Source organism: Nipponia nippon, unplaced genomic scaffold (assembly GCF_047370975.1).
Source record: "Nipponia nippon isolate SJK-2023a ecotype South Korea unplaced genomic scaffold, ASM4737097v1 scaffold_9, whole genome shotgun sequence".
Taxonomy (NCBI): Eukaryota; Metazoa; Chordata; class Aves; order Pelecaniformes; family Threskiornithidae; genus Nipponia; species Nipponia nippon.
In genome coordinates, this window is record NW_028262413.1 from 27,168,852 (window position 1) to 27,190,532 (window position 21,681).

Genomic DNA, 21,681 nt, shown 5'->3' on the forward strand with positions numbered 1-21,681 from the left:
ATCAGAGGCAGCAAACAAAACCAAGCAAAACTTCTTGTGCAGAAGGACATCATCAGCTGAGCCTGCTCTTCCCCAGAATGACATCACAACTCTTTGGGAAAATGTTTGGCAACTTTAAGTGCTAAAGGAATTATCATTTTATCATGCCTTACTCCTGCAAGATTCTTTTCAGACAGTAGTGCAGCCGATTGATAATGTTGTTAGAGGCAGAATTAAAATAAGCTTCTGAACAATAGAAGAATCATGGTTGTAAGAATACTTAAGCTACAGCATTCCTTAGTATGTGTGTATTTGCCGGAAAGGACACCACCAGGAGAGGCTGATCAACCCAGGCTTTTCTCAAAACACCTATGTAAATTCAAACAGGATTTCCAACACACGTGTGCGCTTTGCAGAAGTTCTGACCGTTTGCCATGTAAAGAAACATGCACTTGCTGCTTAGAGAATTATTAACTCTTAGCTGCGTTTTCTAACAGATGATTTGCTCCAATTCAGCAACAGCCAGTGCTGTAGGTATGCACTGACAAGCTGAACAGATCCTCCATGCTGGATGCTGCTGCAGAGGATGCAGAGGCCAGTTCCTTAGAAATTAAAACTAACTCCAGGACTTCTGCTAGAACCCTTAAGGAAGTTAGGCCATTTTAAAATATTTTAATATGTTAAGCATGTTCTCTTTTTTTTTTTTTTCTGATTTTTAAGTAAACACCTTTTTAGCAGGGAGCTGAAAAAGAGCTCACTACCTAAGAAAAATACTATGACTGTATCATCCCATAAGGAAGAAGGTGAAGAAGGAAGTACTTGATCAAGTCTGTAAGTATCCACACAGGTAAATAATGGCTTTGCTAACAATATTCAATATACATAATCATATAGCAAGACCAATGGATGAAGCTAGACAAATGTCAACTAGTTGCAAGATGATGCTAACCGTAACCATGATATATAAGAACAAGGCGCTGGGGGTTTTATTTATTTTTAAGAAAACTGACACCTAAAATATATCTTTACACATCAAACATGAAAACACTTTGAGAGGTGAAAACATGAACTGAATGAAGACAACAGATCATAACAATTCTCTGGTCTTATGCAAAAAGAAGCTGCCAGGTATAGAAACTGAAGCAAACTGGAAAGGAAAGAACACTCCATACTTGCTGAGTGATTACATACTACCTGTGCCTATCAGGGGCAATAATATTTGGAGGAAATTAAGTTTTCGAGCTGAAGGTCTCGAAGAAGAAAATAAATCTGCTCTAGGGTTGACTGTGCTGCATTACATCTTCAGAATATTAAGCATCAGTATGCACCTGCAACATCCTTTCAAACCACTGTCTGCAGCCTCAAAGAAGAATAAAATATTTACTCCAAAAGATGGTGGTTTAACAAGAAGTTAATTTCATCTCGTGATCTACTGAAAGGTGTCATCTCCTCCTTGCTAGGCTTGGAAAGTTCTCTTTTAGGGAGGAGGTAGGTAAGCCCAGTGACTTCCCTGCGGTTTCTTGCTTACTTGAGGATGATACGCAGAGATTGCATCGAACCTAATGAAAATGAAAGGCCAGCAGAAGCAGAACACAAGAGACAGACTTAAGGCAAGGTGAGGGTCCCAAAACTAGCGCTGATGGTTTCTGAAAAGCAATTGCAAATTACCCCCATTAGGAAAAGTAGAAATAGGATTCATCAGCTTACAGCTGAAGCCCCACACAGTCTCCATCAGTCAGCACTTCATTTTTTCACTGCCATCTACCAGCAGACATCGAGTCAAAGCAGAACCTTGCAGGGGAAAAGGATACAGTAAGTCAGCACTCTGCGGCTGGCCCACTTTTTCTATAAGGTTGCTGATAGAGAAAAAAGAAAGAAAGAAAGAAAGAAAAGAAAGAAAGAGGGAAAGCTTTCTAGGACACCTTAACTTCTACTGCAGGGTGACCTAGTGTTCTCCTACAGCCAAGAGATAATTATATTTATTTAAGAATAGGACATCATCGCTGGGTTATCCCAATGAGAGCCTAAGTGACAAGAATACATTCTTCTCTTTCCTTGCTGGGCACAGTTACGCAGCAGCCATTTCCAGCTCTACTAGGACAGGGACTATTTTTGTACGCAGTCTGAGGGGAGCACTACATGGAATATTAATATTTCAGGGCATGATGAAGCCAGTTTCAAGCTATGGCTGAGACATTAATCCAGTATTTATTCTGCCAAACTGTTTGGCTAATTGTGTCCTGCTGTACAAACTACAATTAAAATATCGCTGCAACCGACCTCAGTCTCAGATTTAGCAAGAGCGCGATGTTTTCCTGTGAAGCTTTTCAAGTCAAGATTTTTCTTACACCACTCTGCTCCAGTGCCAGGAACAGATAAAGCACAGAATGAAGCAGGTTTTGTTCAGAAAGGATTTAGATTTCACTTTAGCTTTTAAGCAGCAGAATCCACATCTCTGTTCAGATGCAGTTGGCTGTGGAGACATCGGTACAACGTGCTATGTCGGCTCCTACATCACTGAAACCAAGATAATGCCCCTGATAAAAGAAAGCAAGTTTTTTATTCTTACATTGTGAAACAGGAAAACTAAATACTGAATCATTGTTTGAAACAGCATATGGAAGAGCAAAAAAAGCCAGGGCTAGTTTAAATTAATTGCTGGGGGGGGGGGGGGGGGGGGAGGGGGGGGGGGGGCAGAGGGGGAATAAATACAGATTTAGCCACTCTTGACACAACACTCCTGATAAGCATCATTCTTTTGATAGTTTTAGAATGAATCACAACAGAAAGGGGATTTGTGCCAGAGTAAACATTGGACCTCCGTGCTTCAAGTACCCAAAAGGCACAAAATACACTGTGCAGCAACTTTCTGAATGGTATGCTTTCAATACAGCCTTGAAAAGAGGGGTTTTTTCTTGTTACAGGGCATGCAATGTCATTTCTTGATATATAGGAGGTATTCAGCCCTTAATTTCCAGGCATATTCAAGATATTTTACTAGCATTACTAAAAAGGAGAGGAGAACTAATAGGCGTAACACCTCCAACCCATGTCCCAGTTAACAAAACCCCTTTAAGTTTTCCCATTAACAGACAAAATTAAAGCAAGGGCAAAAGCACCTAAAAATATTCTTGCATGTAAAAACTATTGTGTCTTATGGGTGACCTAGTAAAAGGGCTCTGAAAGATTTATTTTTCTGCATTGTAATTTTAATCCATGTCTACCTTTATAGCCTGGGCGGAGAGCTAAGACACTGAAGGTACTGTGAGTAGGGAGAACGTGACATGCATTTTCCATGTAATGCTTAGGATCACTCTTAAGATGCAGTTGTGCTAAGAGAATGCCTTAGTTCTTAATTAATTTCTGGTACAGCATTGTAAAAATGCAGCAGAGGTTTAAGACAGCCAAGAGTCAAGAAACCAAGGATTGTCCACGGCTGCTGAAATAACCACTCGTTTTCCAGCACACTGCTTGGGCTGGAGCCAGAGCGAAAGTGGAAGAGTAACATTCTGAGTGCAGGTATTGCATGTGAAATAAGAGCCTCTGGCTCAGATGAAGTTAGGGGGTATAATAAGCATTTTTCAAAAGTGGTAAGTTTTATGCCTCTCAGAAGCAGCAAATGGGACTGGTCTGAGCACTTGCTATCGGGAAATGAACAGCTGTTGGGGAGGATAGGAGAGAAAGGTGCAAAATGAGCCAGGGATGAGGAGGGAAGTCAGAAGAATTCCCTTGATGAGATAACGGCAGAAAGGCCTTATAGGAAGAGGCATTAAAAAGCTCTACCTCTCCAGGTGCACGGAAAGAAGGGAGCCTTTGATGGGAAGGCAGGGCACAGAGAACAGATGCCCTCCATCAGTCATGCTACCTACATCAGTACCTTTCTTGATGCTTGCACTACTTCTAGGCAGCCAGAGGGAACTGGAAGCATGTTCTTCCCCATCTGGTTCTCAGTGCTGCTGCTCTGCACCGGACAATGGTTTGGAGTATCAGAAGACAGAAAGACAAACTTGTTTCCCCTTCCTTCTCCCAAGATCTTGCTAAGAGCAGAAAGACTGCAGACACAGAATTCTTCAGGGTTGTGTTTTGGGGGTTTTTTGGTTTTTTTTCTTTCTTTTCATCTTCAAGTTTTCAGAGCTTTGGCACCACAACAACACAGCAAAAGCACTGCAGGTATTTCCACCATGTGGCAGTGGAGCAATTACAAAAGCCTACTTCCAGATGGGGAGTAGACAGCACGCTGCATCTTGGCTAGTGCCTGGCAGGATCATCATCACTGTTCCTGCTGAAAATAACCACATCATACATCACAGCCTGGTTACCTGCAACACTCCCAGCCAGCTGCCTTCACTGCAAAAGCAAAGAGTGGGAGAAGATCCCTGTTTCAAGGCAGAATCTTCCTAATATCAGCATTTGCTCAGCCTGTTGTTTCAGGCTTAGAGCTGCACTCGCACAATGCCCCTAACAGCTCTGAGAATTTGAACAAGACTACTCAGTCTCCACCAGACACTTCATCCAAAAGACAACTGTATGAGGGAAGCCAGACTTATGCCCTTCCTGGGAATCGTGAGAGACCGACATTAAACCCCAGTATTTTCAAATGCTGTTACACTAGTCCTGCCCTAGTAATTTTTTTACCAAGAAAATCTGCTTTAAGCATGCAAGCACACCTAGCACCATCTAACAGCGATGGTCATGCTTCTGCATTTTTATCTTCTTATATAGCACATGTAGAGATTCAGGAAGAAAATAGGCAACATTACATAAAAGACAAATGGCACTGGTATATCCTGGATTACATCTGCTGCGAGGCATTTGTTAAAGTTGTTCACAAGTTGTCAGAAAGTCACTATTTTGGTCTGCAAGCACTTTCGTATTCTGAACCATCTTTTCTATGTGCATCAGCAGTTAAAAATTGCAATATAATTACAATTAGCAACTAAGCAATTAAGTTTGTGTACAGTTGCTTAACCACAAATACTGTGACAGGCCACACATGCAGGTAAGCATTACATTACGGCATCTGCATGGTCAAACAAGATTCATGCATCACTGATACATCACATATGTCTTCATTAACAACTAGGTAGCATCTCCACACATGAAGTAGTATCAAAAATCTGTTTGCTTTGAGAACTAGAACTGCTGTGGCAGAATGTGTAGAATATTTACACCAAACTGCAGGAATCACAGAGAATGCCTTCTTTTGCAAAGTAAAAAAAAGCCTGTGTATTCTTTGCAACTAGCATGGATATTATTCAGAGACATTTACATCCAAGAAAATATGTACGATACCATACAAGTTTAGCTGTATGGCTCTTCCAGGAGCAGTAACTCAAAGGAGTACTCATTTGATCAGAATGAATTTATGTACAGCGCTAGGACTGCAAGGAGACTGCTAAGTTCTCCAACTTGTGCTTTAAAGGCAGTCACAATTTATTACTATGTAAGTTTCCAAGTAACACGAGTTAGATAGGAAAGCGTCTTTTCAGTTTAGAAATACATGCGTTTAAAAGTACATGCGTTCCAATTTCCAATTTGCTTTGCAGAAGACTTGACAAGGTACTTCCCACCCTAGACAACCCTGGGTACTTCTCTCTGCCAAGGAGGAATTCGAGTCCCATCAGCCACTCTTGTGATGCTGTAAGGAGAAGCTGGAGAATAGGGTTACTGAGTCCTGGAATTGCGACCACTGAGCAAGCTGCAGGTGTAATACCTTCCAAGAGTGGTGCTGGAGTCATTAATTTTTAACTGAGGACAACTCATTGGTATTTGTATATAAATTACCTGTGAAAAGTTGTTAGTAGGATTAGTTATTATTCTCCCTCCGCCCTCTGTGCCAGTACTTCAACCAGATATATTGGCTTTTCTTTCAACAATGTTAAATCCTATGTCCCTGTAAACCCCTCTGCCAAGTTCTCTCAGTGTCCCCGCCTGGCACTGGACAGCAGAGAAGCCCTAAGCCAAATGTTTCTAAAAGGTCTTTTGAGAGATTAGACAAAGCTGAAAAAGGTCTTAATCTATTAACAAAGTTAAATTTCCTATCTCTAGGAGTGGTTTGTCACCCAAAGCAGCCTAGAAAAGGCAGAAAGAACTTAAGATTTTCATTAAGATAATATTAGAAGATTTAGCAATCAGAGCATAAGAGCAGAATGCAAAAAAATACCCCCCAAAAGAAGGAAAAAGAAGAAAAAAAAAAACCCACAAAAAAAACCCAAAAAAAACACCTAGGTACCTTGAACACCCAGAAGACAAACTCACCAGAAGTACACCTTAAGTTTGAATTCAACTTGCTGTAAGCAAGGAAATAATTATTTTTAGAGGTGCAGTCAGATTTTTCATCAATAACAGTCCATTTCTCATGTGTTCACATGCCGTACACCTCTTAGCTATGCCAACAGGAACTTCGGTGCATTTGCATGAGCACATCTAAAATAAGATTTCCTTTTTCCTTGCAGAGATAGCTTATTCACCAGATTTGGTTAAACACTGGGTATAGTTTGATACGTTGTTTTATGCAAGATCATTGGGAGAAAAAAAAAAAAAACACTTAAAAATTGACACAAGAAATCAGCAAGCTTTTCTTGGTGCAGCATCAGTCAGAATGCTCATTTATATGGCAATATTTCTCTTCCCCAAGAAACTCTGTATGGTGCAAAAGATGCTGTTCTCTGGAGAGGAAAGATGGCATTCAGAATAATACTGTGCATCTGTCATTTCACACAGACTGCTGAATTACTCCCACTTCCTCACTTCGGATTCAGGAACCTGACCATGCAGCGAGGCACCAGAAATTCCCAGGAAAGAGGTCAGCTTTCAGCTTTTGCTACAGATCTGTGATACCTAATTTAGACAGCAATGATCACAATATAGATCAGGATAGGCTGCGTCACTGGTGCAGGGGTGCTAAGAAATAGTGTGAAGCATCCTTCTTCCCATTTGCTATTTTCAAACAGCAGCAGAGGAAGCTCTACATTTAAGCTAAGGGTGCAAGGAATATGGTAAGTAATGCTAACTTAGATTTCAAACAAGTTTACAGTACACCTTCATAAAACAAGCATCAGTATAGTCCCAGACTCGCACAGGCTGGTTGCAAGACTATTTAACACATTTTTGCGTAAACTCATCTGCCTTTGACTAACAAAGCTGTCATAATGCATCAATTCCATCTTACTGCAGCACGTAAGGGGCAAACCACAGCTACTGCAGAGCAGTGGGCCAGTAATTTCCACAGTTAATCAATGAACAAACAACTGTACTGTGGCAGCAGTTTAACACTGTATAAAACACCATCATCTCCATGTTACTTCTATAGTGTAAGTCTAACAGAAACACTGTTCTTTTGCTCAACAACTACAATAAAACTTGGTGCAAGCTTTTCACGTTTTGCCATTTCTACCCACGATTTTAGGGTCCTGAAGATGTCAGACGACTACTAACATGCACAAGACAGAAAAAAAGGTGCATGAAAGTAGAAAACCCCAATCTGGTATAGGGCATCTGTCCTAACCAGAATCCAGGCTTTCCTGGCAACTGAAATAGTCTCTGCAGACAAACACCAGTTCCAAGCTGCCACACTCAAGATGCTGGTTCTTACTTTTTTCCTATTCAGAACAGACAAATTCAAAGTACATTGAATACATTCAGATGGCCTCATTTACTGTGAAATAGGGAGGAAACAACAGCTGTCTTTGCATGAGCACAGACATGTTCTACAGCAATCTTTATCCTGCTGGACAGGCACACTCTCTTGTGATAGCCAGATTTACCAAAGGAGTACAGAAGTGTGTGCTAGCGGGTGTTTTAGTATCCCCTGTGTGGACCACAAATGCAATGGTCATATTCCCGTACCTGTAAGATCTTTCCTCTACGACTGCGTACAAGACTTTCCCTTGAAATTATAACCAAGGATTAGACGCAGGCTCTGTATCATGAGGAAAGCCTCCTGAGTTAGCTCTCTTGTACGGACACTGAGCGAGACGGCAGAGGCAGTGAAAGCACTTCACTTTCAGGGAGAGGAAACAAAACAAAACAAAACAAAAGAGTACCTCTCACTTCTATAGTGGCGTTGGCTATAGGAGAGTTTGAAAACACAAACACGCACAAGTATTCCCCTGACTCTTCTGCTCTGGGCTTCAAAATCCTGCAGACAGGGAGAGAACACATGAGCCGTGTTAAGTACTGTGTTAGCAACCAAAAACGAGCAGGCTAGGAATTTATTTTTCCCCCCATACTTCAATCTTTTAACTGATTTTCACAGCTATTACTTGTTAATTCAAGGTATGTTGTGCAGACGTACCTACTTGAAATAAAGGATGTTGTTTGCCTAGGAAAAGGGTGAGCTCTAGTCTGGAAAATCAGTACCAATTTAGATGGAGAAACTGCATTTAGTTCAAAAGCAAAGAAGGAGCCCAACACCTGTTAATTACTGCACTACAGTTAGTTTGATGCAAGCCATCCTCAAGTCACTAGCCTATTAGGCAGGTATCACCTTCCACTGAGGGAGAAACATGATTTGTATGTACTACCTGCATTGAAAAAATCATACATGGCCAATTGGAAAATGACAGACTACAAATACAATCAAGGCTGACACTGTCATCTCATAAGCTGCTTTCTTTTTTTTCCATAACAGATGAGAGACTGGTCCATTAATAGTTTTCTCTGATTCAGACTGGATATGGAAAAACTGCAAAAGCTGGTCAGCTCATGAAGGAAGACACCACACAGGAATCTGCTGCCACTTAAAATTAGGAAAGACTAATGCAGTAACAACTAGTAGAGGGAAAAACAGATGCAAGCCAGCCAGAAGAAAATCAGAGCTGCAACAAATAAATTAAAAAAAAAAAAAAAAAAATCAAGATGAATTTACACTTGAGATAGTGCTCACTTCAAGTCTACCAGCTTTTGCTGTCCTTCAAAAACCTTTTGGATACAAATTACTTAAAAGCTCTACGCATATGTTCTTCAGATATTTACCTACAAAAGACATCTTAGACCAGAGAAGCATACGACGATGTGACGCAGAATTTACATCTCCACACAGCACAGAATAAGGCAGAGTTCTCCCCATCCCTTCCTCCCTTTACTGAAAGGCTTCTTGGCTTTCTTTTTTTATTTTTTTTTTTTTAAAACACATGAAGTAAATAGCATGCAGATGAACAGAAACCCTGCAGAAGAGCACTGTAATAAAATAATTTAATTACACGTGGAAACTGCTTGGACACATGGAAAAAGCCGCTCAGTTTAACACAATACTTTGACTCAAGTCTTCACTATGTTTACAGCACTTACTTTCCAGAGTGACCGGTGAAAGTCTAAAGGTAGTTATAAAGTTAATATGTCTTTCAGATAAACAATAATATAACCACTTTTCACAGAGTTAAAATGAAATATTATCTTAATGACAGAAAGAATGATCATTTAGTCTCAAACATCAAAGCGATAACTATGTTTAAACTGTAGGCAGGTAAAGTATCCTTAGGAAGTGCGCAGCAACCCTGAGCATTAGTGCCTGCTGACACTGCTGGCAAGGGTGCAGTCCTCACCTGGCTGCCACGGGACAGCTCCACCCAACTATTTCCATTACTAAGCTATCTGAAGACTCTGCAATAGTAAGGGAAGGCAGAGAATACCTGGCTTTCTGTAACAGCATTTAGGACCTTAATAGTTAAATAATCATACTCTGACCACTGCTTTTTATCCGCTGTAGTCAATATTGAAAAGGGTGGAGGGAAAAGTAAGACATTGTATTCTTTCAGTTCTACATAAGCTGCTTTTTAAAGTGTGAAACTACGGCAGCCTCTACTGGAGTATTATTACCATAAATCATTAAAGCAACTGTAAGTTGATACGGCTGCAAAGTTTTATAGACAAACAAGCACCTGAAACAAGTTCGCTTAGCCAACAACTTCCCTCAGTCCTGTGGTTTTAGGACAAGCCCAGCTTTTTGTAGATGTAGACTTTGCAGCAGATGCAAAAACACCCAAAATACCATTTTCTTCAATTTAGCTCAGTAACCTGCTCCTTGACTCTGAATTAACTGATGAGGAATTCTGAAAGAAATCACTACTTTTCTTCTCCAAACCATGAATGTAGACTAGGGGACAGGTCTCCAGAATCAAAGTGCAGGATGGCCAGAACCACTTCCAGGCACTTTCTGCTTGTAAAAGAATACACTACAAATAATTCTTGCCCATTTTTAATTAAAATGGTGAACTAAAAAGCTATGCTTAACTCTGAGTTTTCTGACTATAGCTGTCTTCCAGCAAGAGCAGCTACATCAAGTTTCAATGAAGAATTAGGAAAGATGTCTTCCATTTTAATGTTGTATGAAGCAGGATTTTTAAGGTACATAGTTTAACTTACAAATTCTGAAGCTGTCTGCATGATGAACAACACTAAACTTCAATGAACTAACCACATTTCATAGCAAAACAACACATCTTAATGACTGAAACACCAAGAACCTGAAACATTTTTTATTTTTTTAAGGAAAATAAGTACAATGCAAAAGACTAATCAATCATGTAAAAAAAATGCTGAAGCTAAATAACCTCTTTTAACTACCACTACATTGACATTGCTTGCATTAATTTGGTATTTCTGGATCTGCAAAAAATAAGTAACCAAATCAAGCCAGAAGTTAATGAACAGATCAAATGCAATGTGATCACATGCAATGAAGAAATGCCACAGAAAGCCTGAAACCACAATATACAACAAAGCAGCTTATAAACGAGCAGGAATTTGAGGTCTACATTGCAAATGCAAAATTTCCCAAATTCTCAAGCTGTCCTGTGATTGCAGCATGCTCTACCAACCCTTCATTCCCTGGGAACAAAGTGACTGTCTTACAGTCTGCCCACCTTACTTCTTCCTTCTCCAAGACATTAAAACTGAAAGCAACGTTTAATTCTTCCTTTACTGAGGAATTTGAAAGGCAAAATCCACCACGGCTTGGAACAGATTATAGAGAAGTCAGCCTCGATACTTCATTTCCTGAATAATAATTTGCAATTTTCAGTAATCTTCATGCAATGTACCTTTTGTACCACTCAAGCTGGTGCTTTTGGACAAGACTGCTCATCAAGTTAATTGCTAGATAAGAAAGCAGAGCCTTTAAAACTCAGACCCAATGTTAAACATTGTACTGAGGAAATAACAGGATGTAATTATGGAACTAAATGAGACTATATTTTTAACTGCAAAACTGAACAGATAACGCAAAGCGAGCTAAAGTGGAAAACAAAAGGAAAAACTTGAACACATCTTTATCAGAATCAAACACAACTTCCATAATCCTGTGGATGAAAGGATGTTTTGCTAAGGCAATGAAAACCTTGAGTATTTCTTAATCCTGTGCCAGCAAGCAACATTAGTGTGGTAAAGAGCCTGCAGTACTCTGCTAGAGACAGGAAAAAGCCAGTTGAGTGTGTAGGCACATTTCCTTGTTTTAGTGCAGAGACAAGGCACAGTAAACCAGATGCTCTATAATATAGCAGGCCTTGCCCAGACATAAGCACCTCTTTCTGACATAACAGCTGAGTAAGAGGGTCAGCAGTGGTCTAATGTCTCCAAAGAGTAAGTTACCACCAGTGGTTAAAACATGCCTTAAGTGACCTTCATCTTAGCTTAACACTGAACAGAAAGTTGTATTTGCTATCCATGCTGGCATCAAGTGAAGAAAATGGAAGGGGGGGGGGGAAGGCAAGGAAATCAAATATACAAAACAGATCTCTGATGGCATCACTGAGCAAGCTTCATATGCTCTAATCAACTCCACAGCAAGAAAGCCCTGTTTCAGGAATACAGAAACCCTCAAAGGATTTCTGCTCGATGCAAGCTACAGTGAAATGAAAGAGGTGGTTCTACGCCTTCTGTTCTCCTTCACACCCTTGGATGGAAGGTAGAGACAAAGCCAGAGCATGCGCACATGGAACAGGTTAATGCTGAAAATGTGGCTGTACTGACAAATAAGAATCACAAGTGATACAGCTGTACTGGTTTAATCAAGATTTGGTATCATTTCATAGCAGTGGTCTGACAACTCATCTGTAACAACTCAGACAACGCTGTCTTTCATCTCCCAAGGCCAGAAAATTACTAAACCAGCTGATTTCAGCAGTGATTTGTGCTGCATTTCCCTGCATAATAAAAATGCACAGCTGCAGATCCATCTCTATGTAGATATAAGCAAGACAGAGACTGCACAATATACTTGGAGGAAAAGAAAACTAGACTGTGTGTCTGTGCCTATGTCCACACATCACGTATACTCTAGAGAAGAACTAAATGAGTTTAGATTGAAAAAGAGAAGTTTACCATATGTTTTTGTTGATGTTTTGTTTACATGAGCTAGTTGGGACAGCTGAAGCCAACAATTTTTCCAGAATCGTTCTTCTAACGCTATTCACAGATGTACTGTTTGCGGAGCCTCTACTGCAGATCAACTCAATTTGTCTGACCACTGTCAGGCTGAACCAGGGACCTCGGAGTCCCAACATCCCATCACCCATCCCAAAGCTGTAAGTCTACCAGGTTTGTCATTCTCCAGTGTAACATGAAGACTATTTCAAAGAGACTTACTTGTATTCTGTAGTGTTTGAAGATTTTCTAGTGCCAGGGATCTCCTCTCCGTTCTTCACCCAGTAACTGGCAGAAAGGGGGCTGGGACTTGTGGTGAGGTTACACTGCAATGTGACAGCCGGACCATACAGATGAATGACTACATCCTCGCTGGCGTTGATCCTGGGCTCTGAAACAAAGGACACATTAAATAGCAACAAATCTTCACTGGCAATTGTGCCACACTAGTCTAAAATTCAAAGGGGAGTCGGGAAGGGAAAAAGAGTACACAAGGAATGTCACTGCACTAATTTGGGAGACATCAAGAAAGTCACAATGAAACAGCTGACTATAGTGAAAGCAACACCTTATGGATCAGCACCCCTACATGGAAAAAAGAGATTTATTTTAGATTGTTTATTTTAATATTTGACATCACTACCGATTTCTGTGCAACATTATTAATAATTTTTTACACACTACTGACCATAACATGGGAAAATGCTTGTCCTGTGATTATACATAAGAGATCAGCTGGTCCTTTGGAAGCAACTTCTTTCTGGCTATTACTTGGTTCCTCTACTTACTTTGATTTTTTAAAACAAACCCATTTTCTATATAGAATAGCTCTAAGAGTTAGACAGTCTTCTGAATAATATTTCTGGACTTCTCCCTGCAAAAAGACTACTGTCTACCTATGGAAAATATCCTGTGCACACAAGATATTTCAAATAGCACAACTTTTCTGATGTCTGAAATTCGAGCAAGCACGCAGTGTGAATAAGGCACAAGTTTGATGAAGAATGGCTGAAAGCAGCCCTTAATGCTTAACAATAAAAAGTAAGAATACACAGCATGTTAAAATTAGAGTTGGGAACTATTTTGTTTCTAAAGTAACCTTAAACATAAACATTTATGAAGAAAAAAAATATGTGAGCCTCATTGCATAAACAGACCACAAGAGTTACATACTTCGCTGGTTGCATTAGGAACTGAACTCAGGCTGATTCATATTACAATCTTACCTGGTAACCTCAAATTCACATTTTTTAGGGCAAAACCTTTCAGAAGTGGTAAGATTAGTATGAGGGCACTGTCTTTACATTTGATAACCACATTTTCTTAAGATCGTGCAGTTGGCTATTACTCTTTAACAAATAAGGCTGATGAATTTTTAGAATAGTCAGAAACAAATAATAACAACTTTAACTTGGAAAAAAGACCTTTCTATTGAAGGTCTCATGGCTCACAGCTAGTTTCAAGTATTCTGTAAAAAAAACCTTGAACACAGGATGACAGAGCTTAAAGGAAATTTAAGAATTCTTGCTATTAGTCTTCCAAAAATATCTAGATTTAGTATTGGCTATAGTTACAGCTTGAACTAAAGGCCACTGCTGCAGCAGTCTTCACCATGTAAATGCTACTGCGTCCTCTGTCTTTGATGTATTTCCTTACTTTAAAGGGTGAAATGAATTCCAAAGAGGTAGCTGTTGCCAGCTGCTCATTTCACCGACCACGCTCCCGCAGCGCCAACCTCTCTGCATGCGAGGGCTGCCTCCTCTGCATTCTGGTCGGCAGCAAAGTGCAGGAGGGTGAGGACGTCAGTCAGTAATGAACGTCTTCATGATTTTTGCAAGTCAGCAAAGGATTTTTAATCCTGTAAATTTTGTTATGCCTTGTGGTAACATATTTGGAATACAAATTGAGTCATACCCATGCAGTCTTTTGGATATTCATCTGCAAAGCACTTGGAAAACAAATTATGAAATAGAATGAGGGAAAGTGGAAAATACCAGTACTGTCAGAAACGTTGCATTTTTCATCACATAAAACATTCATCTATTCAACAGTACAGTACTTAGATTATTGCCCAGAGAGGCAGGGAGAAAAAATATCTACCTACTAATAACCTGACAAAGACATTTGACTACTGTATATGCTTCCCCCCTTTCTTTAGCAGGCTGGCTTCTTTTCACTGCTATTTAAAACTAGGACTATCATTTAATTGCAGAAAAAGTGGCAGGTATTGTAGTAATGCAGGTTTTGTTGACAATTCTCTTAGACACTTTGCTATTATCACACATTTTCAACTGGGCTTCTGCCTCATCGTCCCCATGCTGGGAATTTTAACCATGCAAGGATCTGTTTGGTTCCTATGCAGCACTAAATTGTTTTGTTGAAGCCATACCATTACAGGACTGCCCTGTATGCTTTTCCATCCCCCACAAAAAGCTTGTGTGCATTCTCAGAAAAATACTAACAGAGCTCTGGAAATATTTTTAGCAACGTGTTTGAAATAGTAATTCAGTATCAGAACATTTATCTAGAGAAATAAACTTTTGCTAGAATTCACTGATCATGCTGGGTTTTGTTTTAAACATTTTTCTTTGATGATGAAAGCAGTGTCTTCAAGTCTGTAGTCTGTGAAATAAATGCAGTGTTTTCCTTTTAGGAGGAGGATGCTGGCAGGACAGGCTTCAGGCCGCTGTAACAGAGACTGCAACGCATCTAGTGAGCGCTGTTATAACAGATGCTGCTGATGCTGTCTGTGCTGTGCTGAGACACAACCTAAAGCGGTGATCAGCCTGCAGCAATCCTGGAAACGGAAAGCATACACGCTGCCATCAGAAAGCATTACACAAACGCTAGCAACAGGAAAAAGTCACAAAAAAATTTGAATCTAGTCCCTACAGAAACCAGAAAGTTAAAGACTTAATCCAGAAGGGTTTTCACAGTGGTAATCTTCTGGTTTTCATATTCTGTTGATAATGCACTCTTCAGCCTCTAACACTGATGAATCAGAACATACAAAAAACCTGCCTGGAGCTCCAATGACCACTTCTGCTAATTCGCACCTATTCTTACCTATGTCTCTGCTAAGCTGTGATGTCCAGACAATATTTACAGCTGTCTCAAGCTTGCTTTGCTGGAGTTTGCTGGGGCCTTTTGTGCCTGACTTGCTAATTTTTGACGTTTTAGGATTAAAGAAAAAAATTAACAGCAACTGGAGGTAACTGCAGTCTCATTTACATCTTTTACCTTCATTTATGTTGCTTTAATTTATTTAAAAAAAAGAAAAAGGAAAGAAAAGGGGGGGAAGAGAAAAAAAAGGGGGGGGGAAGAGAAAAAAAGGGGGGGAGAGAAAAAAAGGGGGGGAGAGAAAAAAAGGGGGGGAGAGAAAAAAAGGGGGGGGAAGAGAAAAAAAGGGGGGGGAAGAGAAAAAAAGGGGGGGAAGAGAAAAAAGGGGGGGAAGAGAAAAAAAGGGGGGAGAGAAAAAAAGGGGGGGGAGAAAAAAAGGGGGGAAGAAAAAAAAAAGGGGGGAAGAGGAAAAAAAGGGGGGGAAGAGAAAAAAAAAGGGGGGGAAGAGAAAAAAAAGGGGGGGAAGAGAAAAAAAAAGGGGGGAAGAGAAAAAAAAGGGGGGGAAGAGAAAAAAAAAGGGGGGGAAGAGGAAAAAAAAGGGGGGGGAAGAGGAAAAAGGGGGGGGAAGAGGAAAAAAGGGGGGGGGGAAGAGGAAAAAAGGGGGGGAGAGGAAAAAAGGGGGGGGAGAGGAAAAAAGGGGGGGGAGAGGAAAAAAGGGGGGGAGAGGAAAAAAGGGGGGGAGAGGAAAAAAGGGGGGGAGAGGAAAAAAGGGGGGAGAGGAAAAAAGGGGGGAGAGGAAAAAAGGGGGGGAGAGGAAAAAAGGGGGGAGAGGAAAAAAGGGGGGAGAGGAAAAAAGGGGGGGAGAGGAAAAAAGGGGGGGAGAGGAAAAAAGGGGGGAGAGGAAAAAAGGGGGGGAGAGGAAAAAAGGGGGGGAGAGGAAAAAAGGGGGGAGAGGAAAAAAGGGGGGAGAGGAAAAAGGGGGGGAGAGGAAAAAAGGGGGGAGAGGAAAAAAGGGGGGAGAGGAAAAAAGGGGGGAGAGGAAAAAAGGGGGGGAGAGGAAAAAAGGGGGGAGAGGAAAAAGGGGGGGAGAGGAAAAAGGGGGGGAGAGGAAAAAAGGGGGGAGAGGAAAAAGGGGGGAGAGGAAAAAGGGGGGGAGAGGAAAAAGGGGGGGAGAGGAAAAAGGGGGGGGAGAGGAAAAAGGGGGGGAGAGGAAAAAGGGGGGAGAGGAAAAAGGGGGGGAGAGGAAAAAGGGGGGGAGAGGAAAAAAGGGGGGAGAGGAAAAAAGGGGGGAGAGGATAAAAAGAAAAGGGGGGAGATAAAAAGAAAAGGGGGGAGAGGGAAAAAGGGGGGAGAGGAAAAAAGGGGGGAAGATAAAAGAAAAGGGGGAGATAAAAGAAAAGGGGGGAAGATAAAAAGAAAAGGGGAGGAAGATAAAAAGAAAAGGGGGGAAGATAAAAAGAAAAGGGGGGAAGATAAAAAGAAAAGGGGGGAAGATAAAAAGAAAAGGGGGGAAGATAAAAAGAAAAGGGGGGAAGATAAAAAGAAAAGGGGGGAAGATAAAAAGAAAAGGGGGGAGATAAAAAAAAGGGGGGAGATAAAAAAAGGGGGGAGATAAAAAAAAGGGTGGGAGATAAAAAAAAGGGGGGGGAGATAAAAAAGGGGGGGGGGGAAGAAAGAAAGGAAAAAAAAAAAAAAAGAAAAAACCCACAGCAATTAGGTAGTCCTAGCCTGATTTAATTCTAGAAGACAAACTACAAATGGAATACTACTGGGACAGCAACATCCAAAGGATGTCCACTTGAAAGAGCAAGATGCTGAAGAGTCTCTTTTTACGCAGGACTTTAAACTGCCCATTTTATGTAAGAACAGGTTTATAAATAATAATAAAAAAAATATTCATAATTGAAGCTCTTTATCCAAACTAGGAATGAGATAGAAGTTAGATGCTAGTTCTTGGGTGCTAACTTTTAAAAATCAAGTCACACTTGACCTCTTTGCATTCAAGTTTTGGGATTTGAGATAAGCTGTGATTTAAAGGACAGTGAAAAGAGGTTGCACTCTTTTGATACATATGATGATGTTCCCTTCCAGTGATGTTGATGTCAGATAAGGCCAGCAGCAAAATGGCCACCATCAGCTGGAAACTCCGACACTGTTTAGTCAGAAAACTCTCATTTCAAGCTGTGTTCACACACACAATGCGGCATCTGAGACATTTTGGGCAGCTCCAGATCTGTCCCATTTTCCACGGATAGCTTGGAAACCTGCTTTACCCCTTATCTCTGCTTCCAGCATGGCCACGCAGCAGTTTGATGTCCAAGCGGTCTGTTTCCCAAGCAGTAGCTGGTCAGATCTCTTAACATACGCAATATTACAGAGTAAAAGCATTAAAGTACTCTGTTCAACATTTCCCCCCCTATGAATAAAACACAAAAGCAGAAGAATTATCCTGGGCACAAGGCACTTAGCAACGAAGTCATGATACACACTCCAGAATTAGTACCAGACGCAACAAGACCATGTTAACTGGGGAGGAAGATGAAAGGTTAAACTTTAATCCCTGGAGCAGGTTAGTATTAGTATAAATGGCCTCAGAGAGGAAAAACCCACTTTCCATATGGAGACATCTTCACAGTAATTAATTCCCAAATGGTGACTTTTCATATGAAAAGGATTTTCTCCCTCAGTAGGTTACTAAAACTGACTAGACACAAAGAGAGGAGCACAGGACCACCACAGACTTGTCACACTCAAGAAAAACTAAAGGTCTTAACAGGGGCAGTGGGGATTTGCCAGAGACATTACTTCCTACAAGACAAATTTTTTAGTTTTGTCTTAAGGTAGTATTATTTCCTAAAATCACATGGCTCTTGCTGTTGTAGGTCATGCAAACAATCTACCGATCTGAGTCCTTTGGGACCTCAAAGGACAAAGCAGAGGTCAGGCATTAAGACCGAAAGCTGAGCAGGTTTGAGCTGAACGGCCCAATGCCACTTAAATTTTCAAGTTAATTCACATCATAGGGTTCACTGTCTATTTTTCCACAAATATCAATGTTGTTTCCATTTTCCAGAGGGAAGGTCTCTGACCCAGCAGTGCCGACTGCAGCACCATGCTTTAGAGAGTTTTGGAGGTTTGTTTTTTTTTAAAGTATCCAAAAACGTAACTGAGACATAATTATCAGTTTGACATTTTTGTACCCAGACAAAACTCAAAGTGGTACATAAAAGGTTTAGTTATGCACACAGCACAATAGCAAGACAACACGTGTGCTCTACTTTTTGCCACTTTAGGACATTGAAAAGTCACCGAGAAAGCAAGTTGCCTTGTACCTCCATGCAGCAGGCTCACATTGCAGATTTAATTCACTCTACCTGTAACTCACTAGACATTTGCTTCGTCTTGTTTGCAAATGCAGGAGTTTTGCATCTTATATAAAATGAAACAGGGTTCTTCTCTACTGACTCTGATGATATAAGTTTCCAAACTTCTCTGGGACTGCTTTAAAAGCGAGCTGAACGCAGAAAAGTCTTGTAACAACAGAGAACAAAAAGCAATTCTGGGTCAACCATATTCTCTGCTTTTGAAAGCTTTTCTGCTGCCAAAAGTTACATTCTCAGATGAAAGTAATTTAGCTAAAGTTATTAGTTCAACACTGGGGGAGGATATTCCCCCCCCCTCCTTTCACAGGCTGGATTAAGAATAGCTGCATCAGTTCAGTGCTGCTGCATCAAAGAGCTCATTAGGAACACGCTGCTGTTCAGAAAGGAAAAGAAACACCACGACTTCATGGAAAAATCTAAACATTAAAGGTCACATGTAACTGAAAGGGAAGGATTTGTACAGAAGCATATATGCAACCAAAACCATGTGGAAGGCATTCAGAGAAATTCCAAGAAATAAAAATAAAACGGTTAGATCTGGGAAGAACACAGAAATCAAATATAAAGGCACTCACGGAGAAGCCAGCATTAGGGTGGCTGGAAACCTACTACAGAACTAAAGGGGGTAGGGAAGAAACACAAATTCAACACTGGGCTTGTTTTCACACAGATGCTATGAAACAGATCCATAGATTTTCCCAAGTCCTTTGATCCTAAAGAGAAGAGACGCAGACAGCAGACAACGTCAGCACTACAGGCGGAGGAGTGGTCTTAGGTTCAAAACAACAGGACAAGGTAGCAGGGTTTTTATCGGGGTGACGGGAGGGTAAGGGTCACTAGACTGCCTCTAGATACTACAGTACCACTACTGTAGGGTGCCGGACTCACTCTGAAGGACGCTTATAGTAGCCTGGGCTCGAATCCACGTTATGGAGGGATTTTGCCTCAAGTCATTCCTCCTGGGATCGTTGCTGGCCCTGCACTCGTAAGTCCCAGAGTCTTCCAAGGTAAGGCGGGTTATTCTCAGCACACTCACCCCATTCGCCCCGTAGGCAGTGTTAATGGTGACACGGCGCTTCCGAGCGCCATCCCACAGCTGTTTGAAAGACTCAGCCCGGTTGACTTCAGCATACCACCACTGGATCTCTGGAGTGGGGTTCCCAACCACATCACAGTACAGTTCAAAGGCGTCCCCCGTGAGTTTAGTTTCTGACATGGGCGACTTGACAAACCCAGCTAGAGGGAGGGGCAGCAGAAACGCAGTGACAGAGCGGCAGAAAACAAGAGATCTCAAAGAACAAAGCAATGAGGTGCAGAAAACAAAGAGTTAGATAAGACATTAGCATCTACAATAACACAACTTTCATAGAAAAAGCACAACACGGAGTACTTGTGGATGGAGGTCGATAGTTTGGGAGCAGCGCACTCCCAACAGAGTATTCACGGGAGGCACAGCTTCAGGGCACCAAGTGCTTATCCTCGCCACTCCAGGGGAACCAACTGCAGCAGCTGTACTTGGGAAGCCACGGGCTGCAACGCACACCAGCTAGGAGGTACCTCCAAGCCACAGAGCAGACTGATGGGTTTTCAAGCCTTTTTCAGTTGCATGGACCTTGTAATTGGCAAGTTTTAAGTGTTCGTGCCCAGGTGTCATGTCTTTTCTCCGAAGAGTTCTCTTGCTTTACAGGACCTATCTACAGGAGAAAAAAGGGTAAAACCCTAACCTTCTGCCCTATGCAGCTCGCAATTGTGAACTCTGCTTTGACCTTTTCTTCCATGTATTTTGGACTTCCAAGGCAGGGAATTTCCCAAGATACAAGTGACCTACTTTCCCTGAAGCAGTTGGATCACTACAGCTCCAGGAATCTTACAACCTTCTAAGGTAAAGGGAATTTCAGCGGTATATACACACACAGGCCAAAAGACTGTGTCATTAGTTAGGAAACAGACAGCATCAAAGGTGCTTCGACAGACCACACGATTTTTGCCTTCTGAAATGAGATGCTGTGCTGACATTTGTGATCAGGCCAAAATATCCTCATTATAGCATGAAATCCTTCAATACTTACCAGCTTCAGAGCTGTGTTAAGAGCACAGACATACTAAGTTGTCCTTCAATCCTATTTTCAAAGGTATCTGTTGAAAGCAGTGTTGCCTTAAAGCTAGTCTCTTCCCCCACCAGGCCCCCCCAAAACCAAAAAGATTAGAATACAGCTGGCCAGACAGATTATGCAGCAAAACCCGTCATATTGCTGTGTTCCCTGGGCAGCAGGGCTTCTCATCAGCAAGCAGAGTTAGAGTGCCACACAGCTGATAAAACTCAGATTGTTTCATCCCTCTCGTCAAATTCACAGCTTATTTTCAGGAAGAGGATTGAAAGACAATTCAACGGATTTTTAGAAGAGGGAAAGGTGGACTTAAAGCCCTAGTAAAATTTCTGATGCACACTCGTTAAATAACGTTCCCCCTGCCCATCGTTTGACCACACTCATGAAACAGCAAAACAAACGGTTGTACATTGACAGACAATTACATGGGGAAGTTTGCACTACAGGTGCACCTCTAAAGAATCATTTGGGCAAGAAAACAAGACCAAGAGTCTCTACAGCACACACAGAAACCGTCCCTTGCTGGCACAGTCCTGTTTGAAGAGCAACTGTGCAGCAGCTGCAAATAACAGCTACAAGAACAAACACTCAAACCCAAAAAATATTAACCTCAGAAATTGTTTCAATTACAAACTCATTTGACAAGGGTTCTCCAGCCTTGTACTCCAGCACTAAATGAGGTGAGCTCTACGCTCAGTAGAAATACCACAGCAAGTAATCCATTGCTGCAGGGAAAGAGAGGAAAAGCTACTGTACTGGAAGTGCCCTAATTACTAGTAGTTACAAAC

The 21,681-nt window shown here is 41.3% G+C and overlaps 1 protein-coding gene across 2 annotated transcripts in view; it reads right to left on the reverse strand.

Moving 5' to 3' along the window:
• The window catches only part of NPTN (neuroplastin), a 60,854-nt gene that overhangs the window by 15,021 nt on the left and 24,152 nt on the right, over positions 1-21,681 (reverse strand). The window contains exons 2-5 of one of the 2 annotated variants that reach the window (XM_087743531.1): positions 20,343-20,479; positions 19,674-20,021; positions 12,565-12,733; positions 8,025-8,119 (exon numbers count right to left, since the gene is read on the reverse strand). In XM_087743531.1, coding sequence (XP_087599657.1) covers positions 8,025-8,119; positions 12,565-12,733; positions 19,674-20,021; positions 20,343-20,439 — 709 coding nt within the window. In that variant the 5' untranslated portion in view covers positions 20,440-20,479. The remainder of the gene's footprint in view (positions 1-8,024; positions 8,120-12,564; positions 12,734-19,673; positions 20,022-20,342; positions 20,480-21,681) is intronic. The other variant, XM_087743530.1, reaches the window with a different exon arrangement.